General features: G+C 39.7%; 1 protein-coding gene across 1 annotated transcript; it reads right to left on the reverse strand.

Moving 5' to 3' along the window:
• Nucleotides 1-1,348, reverse strand: LOC146320706 (uncharacterized). The gene is made up of 2 exons (XM_084729211.1): nt 229-1,348; nt 1-111 (listed from the first exon to the last, which is right to left on the reverse strand). The coding sequence occupies exons 1-2, from the start codon at nt 1,318-1,320 to the stop codon at nt 1-3; spliced, it is 1,203 nt and encodes a 400-aa protein (XP_084585337.1). The 5' UTR covers nt 1,321-1,348.
• Between the last annotated feature and the right edge of the window lie 11,861 nt (nt 1,349-13,209).

Below are 13,209 nucleotides of genomic sequence, written 5' to 3' on the forward strand. Positions count from 1 at the left end.
TCAGACGCCACACAGTTGTACCCTGTACCGCTTCTTCTTCTTTTTCTTCTTGGCTAGCTGACTCTCGAGAGCTGTCAGCTGGGAGTTCAGGGAGAACTCTTTCTTCTTCCACTCCTTCTCCTTTTCCTGGAGAGTCTTCTTGATGTCTTCTGTGGCCTGTCTTTCTGCTCTCTGTTCCTCAAGCTGGGCTTCATAGGAATCCTGGTCTTGCTCGATGGTCTTCTTGGCCTCCTGTTCTTTTTCCTGGAGAGTCTTCCTGAGGTCTTCTGTGGCCTGAAGGAGGGATGATTTTTCCTTCTGCCACTCGTTATGATGAGTTTCCAGCTGCTGCTCAACCTTCTGCAGAGCATCTGCAAGAGTTATGTTTTCTTGTTTCTGCTCTTCAAGTTGAGCCGCAAAGAAAGTCTTTGATTTTTCTGTTTCTTCCACCTTGTGCTGCCAGCTGCGACGCTGAGTCTCCAGCAGACCCGCTGCCTTTTTCAGGGCAGAAGAAATCTTCCTGGTCTCTGCTTTTTGTTCCTCCAGCTGGGCTTGATGGGAAGCCTTGACTCGTTCCAGTGTCTTTTTTGCATCCTCCTTCTGTTTAGCAAGACTCTCCTCCATTTTGTTCAGCTTTGCTTGCAGCTTCTGAGCTTGATCCCGCTCAAACACAAGATCGGCCTCCAGTTGTTCAGCCTTTGAGCGAGCCTCAAACTCCGCAGTGTCTTTTTCAAACAGCTGCAACTTAAGGCCATGAGTTGTCGTCTCCATGTTGGTTTCAGCCACGGCACGCAGCTGTTTTTCAACACGGACCTCTAACTTCATGGCCTCGACTTCACTTTGAAGGTCCTCGTTCTTTTTGGTCATGGCCTCCAACTTGACTTCAAGTTCTTTGGTGTGGGACGTCTTCTGCTCAAGGTCACTCTGAGCTGTCCGCAGCATGAAGCAGATTTTCCTGAGACGTATTTTCAGAGTCTCAGTGTCTTCCTGTTCAGAGCGGTCATGTTTGGCTGGAGCCGCGTCTAGCAGGGCTTGCAGTCTACATATTTCACTCTGCATCTGCTCTTTGCTCTTGTTGTCCTCTTGCTTGTCCTGGATCTGATCGATGAGAGCAGTCAGCGAGTCCACGTGGATGTCCAAGTGGAGCCTCTGCTCAGATCGACCCCTGGTCAGCCTTGCCTCGCTGTCCTTAAGCTCGCACCTTATTTCCTCCTCCAGGGAATGGAGGTAGAAATCAAGGCGTCTGGTGGCGAAATCCTTCACTTGATTAGTCTGTTGATGGATCTCAGCGTTGTTTCTCCTCTGCCTCCTCTGCTTTCTCTGACTTTGCGTCGTTTCCATTGCAACTCGTGCTTGAACTTGTAAACCTTCTTTCCTAACTCGTGACGGTGAAATTCGTGTCTGAATACTCGACAGTGAAAATCGTGTCTGACGCGGGTTTGATTCTGAGAGGCTTTTTATACCACAACATTCCAGAACTGACTTGATGACATCATCAGAACACAGTTCCATTCTGTTCTTTGATCTTGTTGTTGCTATGGGATACCATTTTTTTTTTGTTTTTTTTCCAAGATGGCTGACTGAATTTTTTTAAAACTTTATTTGTAAAAAAAAAGAAAAAGAAATTACAACAAGGCATAGAAAAACATTCCAGAGGAATAACATGCAAGCCATGATATAGAAAAATAATTTAACATTTGTATTATAATGCAGAGCAATAAGTAGTAAAAGAAAAATAAACTAAAAAAAACAGAAAAACAAAATTGTGAAAAGGAAAAAATGCATTAAGTCGATCTAGGGGTCATAAAAAACTTTCAGTTCTTCATAAGTTTTGAGGAGAGACTTGGAGTGTTTTCCTTCCATTCATTTTAAGGCACTCAGATGATTGGCCATAAAGTCCCTTTAAGTAACTGAGAAGTGGGCTTTAATTTTCCTCCATTTAGATGTGTAGATAAAAAAAAATGCCAGTAGTGTCAGGCTGTTTAATATCAAGTCACCTTTAGTGTCCTTGAGATCAGTACCAAACACAATAGTTTTTCTTGTGAGAGGAACATGTAGTGGGATTTTGGATGGTAGCAAGTCCTGCAAGTCCTCCCAGAATGTCATAGAGTTTAGACATTGACCTTTGGACAACCTGTGGTTTCAATTTCAGTATCACAAAAGAAACAATTATTGTGATCAATGTTAAATCTCTTTCTTAGCATTTCATTGGATGAATAAATATTGTTGAGAGTTTTAAAATGGATTTCTTTGGTTTTAGGGCTGATAGGGTAAGTGATATATTTGGTTCTCCATTTTTAAATTTCTCAGTCTGAAAACAGTTGGGTGATAGAGTTTCTGTGAGATTAATTTGGTACAGTACATCATTCAAGCGGTTCCATATCAATTTATTTGAATTTCACTCAGTTAAAAAATTATGACCATTAAAATAAAGCACAGGTAAATCTATCACACATGACTGCCTATCTATGTTTTGAACTAATAGTTTGACTGATATTGGAATTGCTGTAATTACTTTATCAATTGACCATGTGGGAAAACTACATGGTACTTCAACCAGATGTTTTCATACAATAGCCAATGTCCTAGATCATTGATGCAATGACTTATGGTGATGACCTAGGTTGGGCCGCCACCTTTTCCTCTAGCCTTTAGTGCTAAGTGTAAATGTGTAAAGTATAAAAAAGCTTAGTATTTTCTCTGTGATGGATAACTTGATCGATGTTATGTGTGGGCCGATTGGCTTCACTCCAGTCCAGTCCACATTAAGTGCTGTGGAAAATATTCTCCTGATAGTTTCATTGCTCCATTTTTACTTCCTGGTTGATCTCTGGTCCATCTGATCAGAGATGCCAGATTTCAGGATCATCACCACGCAGCTTTATGGTACAGAGTTCAATCATATAAAACAGCTCCAGGTAACTCTGTGTGGTTTTAGAGATTCAATAAAATCATATCATCAGCTTTATGTGTCCACTATTGCAGTAAGTTAGACAGAAAAGTTATTTGTCTTATAATATACTGAAAAATAAAGTAAAGTAAGTAAATGGTGGTGTGATTTGCATAAAAGAAGATCATTTTTATTCACATCTGGCAAAACACACCGAATATAATTTGTATTAATTTGTAATTTGTATTATTTCAGAGGTGATCCAAGACTGACTATATGTGAAAGTAAGCTGCATGTTACAACAGTATCTTTGTTTGTAAAATCTCTGTTTAGCCTTAGATATCCCATTGGTATGCAGTGTTTCCCCTATAGTGTATTTAGGAGGGCGCCCCGCCCCCCCCAACAGACACCCCCGCCCTGCCAACAGGACCCCCACACAAAAATTCAAGTTGTACATTTTTTTTTTTTAATTATATTATTTATTTTTTATTTTAATCAAAAGGGCCTATAACAGGTGTTCTTTTTATCAAATAAAAAAGATAACTCTAATTTGTGCAATTTCAGAGTCAGATGTGTTGCTATCGTTTCATTACATTCATTCCAAGCATTTCTGTGTGATGGGCGGGTTTCCCCCCTCGCTCCTCTCACAGCATACACCCATGAACCAGTATAGACACACTCACCCACACTCAGAGAGTGGAGGAGAGAGAGTTTCCGACCGTTACGGTAAAAAACAACAACAAACAAACAAAAATTATAAATGGACCACCAGAGGTTCCCCAACCGTTCACCCTGCCAAGCAAAAATATTGGCGTTTTTTAAATGAACCGTACGTAGCGAGGCGGGAAGCACAGGTAGCTCTGTGGCCAGTGTTAGCCAAAATGAGAGCATCTCTCCCAGCCCCAACCACAGCGCTTGCCAATCTGCTGCCCCTGTTAACGTCGCCACGACTAGACCCAAACACACCTGTTCAGCCCAATCGAAGCACGCAGTAAAAAGCTGCAGACGGGTCACCACCGTCAGTCTGGCTTTGATCCAACATGGCTGTCAGACTGTAGAAACTCTGCATGGCTGTACAAGAGCGAACTTGGTGAGTGAATTGATTAATGAAGATGGATGGATGGATGGATGGATGGATGGATGGATGGATGGATGGATGACGGCACAGCGCCAGGATTTTAATTTTGTGTGGGTCACGGTAACTTCAGTTGGGCCTTTTAATTACAAAAGTTAACACTGTTTCCAACTGGTAATCTCACTTTAACAAAACTCACTGGTATCATACTGTGGATGGCGACTAGCACTTCCAATTGATAATGACACTTAAAATCTTTTTAACAGTTTCAGTCTGCAGTTTATATTTATTTCAAATGGCACAGGATATCTCCTTATCTATGTTTTCACTATGGATCATGTAGATCAGTATATACATTCATAAGAAAACTGTCATTGTATTCCTTTCAATGCATTTTCATTTGATCTGGCTGGATTACTCTTTAAATTGATTGTAAGGAGAGAGAGAAACGAAGCGATCAGAATGATGGGTGAGCTACGATGACTTAAAACAGGAGAGAGAGCACGCTGTAATGCGCTGTTCATTCATAAACTTAACTATCTGTGCTGTGAAGATAATCTGAAGACAATCAAGTCAAGCAGCAACATTCAGCTCTACCTCCTGTACCATCTACATTTTATAGACATTCTAGTTTTGATGAAAAATGCATTTGCATGTTTAAAATAAAACAATGATAAGCTTTCCTCAGTACACCGGTCATTATTTCTGCTGAACAACCGCCATAGTGCGTGCACAAGCGTAACATATCTGGTGCGATGAATTTATGGCCCATTGTGATTGGTCCAGACTTCACATGTGATACTAGCCGAATAAATGTTGTTTTTTTGTCAAATGGAAACTTTTTTGTCTTAAGGGTGTATTAAAATTCTGATTTTAATAATTAAAAATAGAAGTTAAGAAAATATATGTTCTCCCAGTCATTTAAGGTGTGCCAGTTGTATAAGAGGGTGGGCCCAGGCCCGTTAGGCCCACACATAACGCTGCACCTGATGGATGGATGGATGGATGGATGGATGGATGGATGGATGGATGGATGGATGGATGCATAAATAAATAAATAAATAAATAATTAAATAAAAACAGTGTTCCACTGCTAAAATAAAAAAAATTGAACACAAATCAGTGTTAACTGTTTATTCAGGCCCAAATGCTCTGTAGTCATGCAAGGACCCCAACGACGGACCACACTCATTCCAGTCCAGGCACCCTCCCTCCCAAAGCAAAAAAGTTAGGGGAAACACTGGTATGCATTCATAGATATTATGATGTGTATTTTCAAACATAATTTCAATTAATATATTTTTGGAATAAATAGATCAAACAAAAATTTGGAGGCTCCCTGCAGTAACTGAAGACACCCTAGGGGTCACAGACCCCCTGTTGAAGACCACTGCCTTAAATGATTTGCATCTGTTGCTGCGTTTACATGCACACTAGTTTTCCACTAATATTCAGAATATGGCAATATTCTGAATATGATTAAGTCCATGTGAACAACATATCATGACTGGATATTCTGAACTGGGCCTAATTCTGAGTGGAGCATATTCTACTTAAGAATTGGAATATGCTGGTATCATTCTGGTTTTAGGAGCATTCTTTTGACATTTAAACACTAAATCCAGAATATGTGACTCATTTGGGTTTTTTATAGCAGTTTAAGGTAAAACAAACAAACAAACAAACAAACAAAACTACTGTTTTTGTCCACAAAATCAACAAGTAGTGCATTGACATTGAATATAAATGCTGGTCTAGTAGAATTGATCTGTTGTCCATTGCAGAGCATCAACATAGTAAACGGTATCATAGCAATAACAAACACACATGGTCTTTAAAAGTGTGTGATGACATATTAGATCCATTTAGAACAGTTATGAGCTACACACAAATACAGTGTATTATAAGTCACCAATTGTAAGTGGTGGAAAGTATTTTTAAAGTATACTTACCCAGGTGCTGTACTAAAAACAGTGGTGGACAAAGTACTCAACCCCAGTACTTGAGTCAAAGTATAGATGCTCCTTGTCAGATATTACTCAACTACAAGTTGACGTTGCTCAGTCAAAATTTTTACTAGAGTTCTTGCTTTTAAAAATACTTTAGTATTCAAAAGTACAAATTACAAAGTACATTTTCTAATAAGTACAGTACTCAAGTAAATGTACTTCATTACTGTCCACCACTGACTAGGGGTGATCAGTTTATCTCATTGTGTTCTCTGTGTTCTCTGGAGAGACTTGTACCTCTTTTCCAAACATGTACTGGCTTGGCTTGGCTTGACCTGGTTTGACTCGACACGTCAGCTCAGCAAAGCGGGGATTTGCATGTCAGTTACAACAGGGTTACGCACTTGAAGCTGTGTCTTTCACAACCACTTGACTGAGGAAATTTTGGGATTTGGGTTAGCAGTAATTTAACACAACTCCTATACAGCAGAACACAAACTTAACACGGCAAAATAAGGCTGATACCTGCAGGTACACTGTCAACCAGTGATGAGTCAGGCTCCCTTTGGCCCTACTTCGGAGATGATCCATCTTGAGTGCGTCATAAGTGGTAATGGAAATGCAAATCAGCGTGGCATGGTTTGACTCAGCACAGTCAAAAATGTCCATAAGAAAGTCCCAAAAGTGTTGACAGCCTGTTGTTAAACCACAACATATCGTATTTCCCTGTTGTCTCATTTCACATAAGATGTGAGCTGTAATGTAAAAAAGAACTAATTACTTTAATTACCTCTCTGATGACTAATCAGTAGGGATGGTAATGATTAATCGATGATAAATCAATTGGTTGTTAATAATCTTGATCAATTGTGAAATAAAGACTTGAAATATAACATGTACATGTGTTTAATATGTAGGAATTCATGTCTTTATATATTTCATTGGCTATGCAATGCTCTCAGAGAATTTGTAGTATTTTACTGTGGAAATGAAGCTTGATGAAGCATTGATTGATTATTATTTGGATTATTTGCAACCCCAGTAATCAATGATGTCATAATTTTGTCAATGAATAACTGGTAATAAGTACTTGATTGATCGTGTAACATGTCCAACACCATTGAAATGTGTGTATTACAATGTCTGACCAACTTAAGGGAGTCAGAAACCAGCATGCAGCCAGCCTGAGCTAAAAATATGAAAGGCAAATTTGGGTCTGTGATCTTGTGAAGCTTATTTTTTTATAACAAGAAAACAAAGTTTGTTATCTCGGGATGACAAGATAATTAATATATGATCACGAGGAAAGAGCTTGTTATCTTGAGATTACAAGATAATTAAGTTGTGATGCTGAGATAACAGGGTTTAGAAAATCCGTGCAACCATGACAGCTCTCAGCCTCTGCAGTTTTGAAAGGTTCCCCGTAATTGTGTTGCTCAAAAAAAGAAGAGAACAATGGATCAAAGCCGGATGAAAACGTATATGATCTTCAGTTAAAACGAGGGAGTTGATCTGTACCCCGAGTGTAACCTGTCTGTGTATGTGTGAGTTACCATTTATTCATGATACTCTCTGAAAGAATTTACAAATGGCTGTTTAAAAGCCAAAACAACCCTGCAGGAGTGTCTGTGAATAATGCCTGCGGCACTCAGGTTAAGTATTCTTCTGTAGCTTGTAGTCTCAGAGGAGGTCGGGGCAGAATAGTTTGTGTTTACTGTTATGCTTTCCACTGCACTGCATTTCAAGGAGACCTGTTTTGTCTGTCTACTTATCTGAGAAAAGAAATGTATCTATACACACATCGGCGTCTGCGAGCTGTGTGTTAGAAGGATCAAGGGCAGCTCCACAGAAGCTGCTGAGTAAAAGAGAGATTGTTTCGGAACCAGACTGAAGGAACAAACCAATTACCTTCTGATCGGGAATCAGCTCATGATGATGGGATTTTGCATCAAATGTTGGGGGCTTGTCAGACTTCCAAAGTTGCAGCTGCAGTTTTCTGATTAGCAGTGTGTTAGAGAGATGGCCTGGACTTTATACTCCTCCTTCACTCTACCTGGCTCAAACACAGAAAATAACATAGTCAGAGGGACCTGGGCAAAAAAAAAATATAATAACTGACCCAAAAAGCTTGTAAGCTAGTACACTAAGAATTGCTGAAATGGAGCTCCTTGATCTTTTGGACATTTCACACCGAGGACTGAGGTGTCTTTGAATGTCTTTTGTGATCGAGGGGGACAGAAGTGCAGACTGAAGTGGACAATTTTGAAATTAATGAAAGAAAGCTCAGAATTTATAGAACTGCTGTGGAAGTTTTCCACATTTTGTCTGAACTTTTAGTTTCCAACTCTCTAAGGTGAATTTGTTAATGGAGCCTTTAAATGTTGTAGAATGTTATAAAACAAAAATGAGACACAGTGCCTTTAGTATACGGTTCAGTAGTCAAGAGACTTTACAAAGCAGCAGGTTTCTGCACATACAGTGGGACGTGAGCCCCCGAAAAGTCTTGTAAATGTAGGAAACAGAAGAAATGTTAAGTTGGGGATTAAATTTCTGTACCAGCTGCTGAAAAGAGGCAAGGTGATTGTTAACATAGCATATCTTGACACAAATGGCATGATTGTCTCCAAGGCTGGGTCCTCTGGACCTGGTCTAAACACATTAACGGGGGATGTCCAGGTCCAGTCCAGGTATATATTTGGGGCTTTCATTGTAGAAAGCACCTGTGGGGTTATTCCTGAATATGTCATTGGACACAGGACTGCTGGGAGACAGACTCAATCTGCAAATATGAGCGCATTCCTTTCTTTCAGGTTGCTACCTTTGCTTAAATGTGTCCTAGAAACTCTAGTCCAGCTTCTTGAAGCGGGATTGAGAGATGCACACTGGAAAAAAAGAATAATTTGTTGAGATTTTTGAAGTGATTGCTCAGCCTTTCATTAAGAAACCAGACACTTTCAACTACACGAGACCCACTCAACCATGAACCAGTAGCAGCTCTACATCATGAATACAATATGAACATTACAAAAGACAAACAAGTTTCTCCGTCCACTTACAACACAGTTCAATAAACCATAACTGCTCCAGAGGCTGGATATAAAGTCTGCAAGGTTCTCACTAATGCAGAGCAACATATTTAATGTCTGCTATTGGAAAAGCTCCACAATTTTCATCACATTAGATATGATGTCATTAAATATTAAATGTCTTTTTTTCCTGCTTTGATAAACTTACTGTGACCTTTTTCTGATTCGGTTTTTGGACAAGTTTGGCTCTAAAATCGCTTCTGAACCACTTTTTCAAAATGATAAGTACTTTTCTACTTTTCACAGTGCTTCATAATAAACTGCTTTACAAATAACATTACAAGAGACATTCAATAAAACTTCAAGTGCAGATAAAGGAGAATGAAAATAAAGAGAGAGGCAACCGAGAAAATGTAATAAAGAGGAAAACTGGCATAGGAAAGGAATTCAAAAGCATCACAGCGCATTAAGGAGATAAAAACTAATGCAATGTAGCCGCAGTATGTCAGAGCATGAAAGGCCATGTTATGTTTGGAAAAATCTAAATCAGTCGGTAGCTGTAAAAGCCAGGAAAGGAGAGCTTAAACCTTTCTCATATTGTCATATCTCAATGATCCAGTTACATACTCACAAAGCATGTTTTACAGCATGTAGACCTCGCTGTACTGACGTCAGGTAAGGCAGATAGGTAGCCAATAAGTAACGATACTCCCATGAGCACTCCAGTGAGACACTGAACTGCAATATTAAACTCTGTGTAAAAGAAATTCAGGTATTTTCTTCTAAACACATTATACATGTTCGAAAATTATAGCTAAAAACAGGTGAAAAGACTGAACTATCTAGTACTGAACTGTGGAGTGGACTAACATCTGGACACTACATAACCTAGAGCACATTAGCATTTAGCATTCACTGTTGGGTTGGGTGTAGTATGATGTCCACAATAAAACAAAAACAACAAAAAAGGAACAACTCTATCACACTAAGAAGTCAAACTACCTCAAATAGAAACGGTTTTTAAATCACAAAGTTACGATGGGAGAGGGCTCAGTGGTCAGTGATCTCAGCCGTGAGTCACTCAGTCATGATGGATGATGGCATCAGCCCAACCCAACCCAACCCTACGAACTAGGTGGAGCATCCATTTTTCAGGTTGTAGTGGTATTTGACACAGCACCAGCATTTTAGAGGAGAGAGAACTGCTTATTTCTTCACAAACTGACAGAAAAGTTCTGTTACACATTACACCTTTTTCTGTGGTGTAACACTCAGTACACATATTTATTATTACTTTACACTGACTTTAAAGCAATAATCCATTTCAGATTTCAAATGCTGCTGCTCACTGCATCACCAGTTACGCTTTTTATATATTGCCAACAAGCCCAAGAGGTATGTCGTTGCAAGTTGACGGTATGAAGGAAATATTGTGGGGTTTTGTTCATCAGGCCAGTGGATGTTCTCATATTTACTGTCAGCCACCAACACTTCAGGGACTGCAAGGCCTTTCTTTATCATTATTAAACCGTTGGTCATCTCTGAGACACCAGTCAAAGCACTTTGTAATGTCTTTTTTCTCTCAGTCACTGCCTCTTTTTCCATTTTTATTTTAACAGAACACTTCTGTAGGTGTATACTGTATTTTTAGCCTGGTGTTGGGCTGCACAGTGTAGAAAAAGAACATAGCATACAGTTTGAAGATTTAACCTATTTTGTTATGCTTTAAGCACTGATCAGCTGAGCAGACAGAGCGCAGTGGATGCGCAGCGGCCAGTGTGTTGTGTGTTTGACTGACAGGGAGACAGAGAGAGACAAAGGAAGGCAGGAGGACTATTGAACACAGTGGGCCTCATGCAAGACACACTTGCACGAACAGATTCGTTCTTAAGTGGTGTGTACAAGTTATTTTGGAGAACTTGTCCCGTGTTTTGAATTTTCTTTCAGATACAAACACAATTCACGAGTGGTCCAGATCTGTCGTAGGAGTCATGCGCAGCCTGCTGTTATCCAAATCAAAGTTTTTCACTAATGACTTTATATTTCATTAGTCTGAAGACATTTTTAGTTTGAAGAATAAATTACACTTCATAATCATGTCACCATTATCCCGTTTGACTAATTACAATATAATTGTAAATTTACATATGAAGCCCGTCATCATTCATTCAATTTTCTATTATTACCTGCTGTCAGGTGTATTGGCCGTATATCTGCACACACAGGTTTATGAAGTTGCTGTTCAGACGAACATCTTCACTTATTCCGTCTTCTGTCTCCGTGATGAAAACTTCCCCACAGCCCTCTCCTCCTGCTGCAGTTATCGATCGCTTCTTGCTGTGGCAAGTCATTTTTTTGAAGTCATTTTCATATCAAGCAGGTCTTTTAATTACTTTGCTGGCACTGATGAAATAACAGACTTCACTTGGGTCTCTGAAAGCAGGACTTCAAACTCCAAAGTCTTTAAGTTCTTTTAAGTCTTTGATACCATTTTCATGAAATTAATATGGTATTATATGGTCTTATGTGGTATTACTGGGGTGTTAATCATACTTGCACATGCATGTGCACTCTTCTCATCTGAAGTTACAAATGTTTGTTGATTTGACGTGGCATGTTCGTACGAGCCCTTTGTACGACAAAAAGCAAGAGAAATTTAAGACAAGAATAAGAAAATGCTCTTGCATGAGGCTGAATGTTTCTGGGGGTTATTAACATTCCAGCCACTGCTTTGTCACTTGACCTGACCATTGTAACCTGTGGTATTTTCGAGAAAGTCAATCTGACCCCGCCTGCCCTGTGGGGTAGGTGTTCTTCTCCTTCATCGGGCATTTAACAGCAGGGTACAACATTTTTAAGTGTTTATCCTGTCCCTGTCATATCCAGAAGAACTGCGTCTCCGGTGGACTGTAAAAGAACCAGTACCATCACATGCTCAAAAATGTGGCATCAGCTTGGTACTGTATTGGTCCTCGTGACATCCCTAGATTGAGATTTTTAAAACAGAATCAGGCATACAGCTTCATAATTCTGACAAAAAGGATGCATATGCATATTTATGTCCTTGTAGACAGTTTTAGTCATTATCCATCTGGATGTTGGACCTTTGTAATATTTCATACTAACTGTATATCTGCTCGTGTGGTTATTGTGGCTTTCCTGTTACAGTTTTACCCTGAGAACTTATTTGCATTATTGATTCTGAATTAATTACATGCAGTTGATGGAGGTTATTTTTCTTTTGTTGTTTGCTGTTTGGTGCATTATGATGCTCATAAGCCACTGGCTTCTATAGTAGAAAAATAAGTGTACTCATGTTTGATATTATGGGCTGTCTGTTTTGGGGGCATTTAGAGAGAACATTAGATAAACATACAGTACTTAACACTTTCACTTATGACAGTTTGTTCAAGGCCTCTTTACTATCATTAATCAGAATTTTATCAGATAAATTTCAAGCTTAGGTTTTATAAAGGCAGACACTATTTACACTCAGGGTGGAGTAACTAATGTAACTCTTTGCACCTGGAGTGCCAGGAGTATATAGCCCAGTATGGCAGAGACAAGCACCCAGGTGGCTGTATTGAATAATGCTATTTGGTGTAAATAGCCACATTAGCTATTTACACCCCTGTGGCACGGAGAGCCTATGTTTTATTTCCTAAACCTCACTAAGTACTTTTGTTGCCTAAACCTGACTAAACTGAGACTGAAAACTGAAAATAGTAATTAAATAAAATTAAAAAATAAAATTATAAATTTAACACTACCTTGTAATTTCACACCAGACCTAAACCCTGGCATTCTGGGACAGGACTGGTTTCCTATAGGAGAGTCCTAACCCACTATTGAATTTGTAGCTCTTAATAGCTAAACCAGTGGGGTCAGGTGTGAATAGCTGAATCACTTTTAAACACAAAATCAGTTTTCTCTTGTTCACAGGCACACAGGCAAACTAGATTTGAGAGGAGGAAAGTCACCCCAGTGTCAGAGGGAGAGGGGACGGGGCAAGCTGCCGTTCTAATCATCAGGAATAATAGATGTGCTGAACTCCTCGCTGTCGCTTGTGCTCTTGAAGCCCTACTGATTCATCATCTCAATCATCATCATTATCGCTATCATCACCACTCTGTTCTGACTGAGCTGAGGAACATTCCTCATGGCTCCTCTCTCAGTCGCAGGCTCAGAGTGCCAGGACTCTGCAGGCCGGAGCTTTCCAGCTGATGACTGGGCAGAAGACTCTGCGTGTCACGTGGAGCCGATGGGCGGCGTGCAGCTCGGCAGAGGGCT

Source organism: Lutjanus erythropterus, chromosome 10 (genome assembly GCF_056507025.1).
Source record: "Lutjanus erythropterus isolate fLutEry1 chromosome 10, fLutEry1.hap2, whole genome shotgun sequence".
Lineage (NCBI taxonomy): Eukaryota > Metazoa > Chordata > Actinopteri > Lutjaniformes > Lutjanidae > Lutjanus > Lutjanus erythropterus.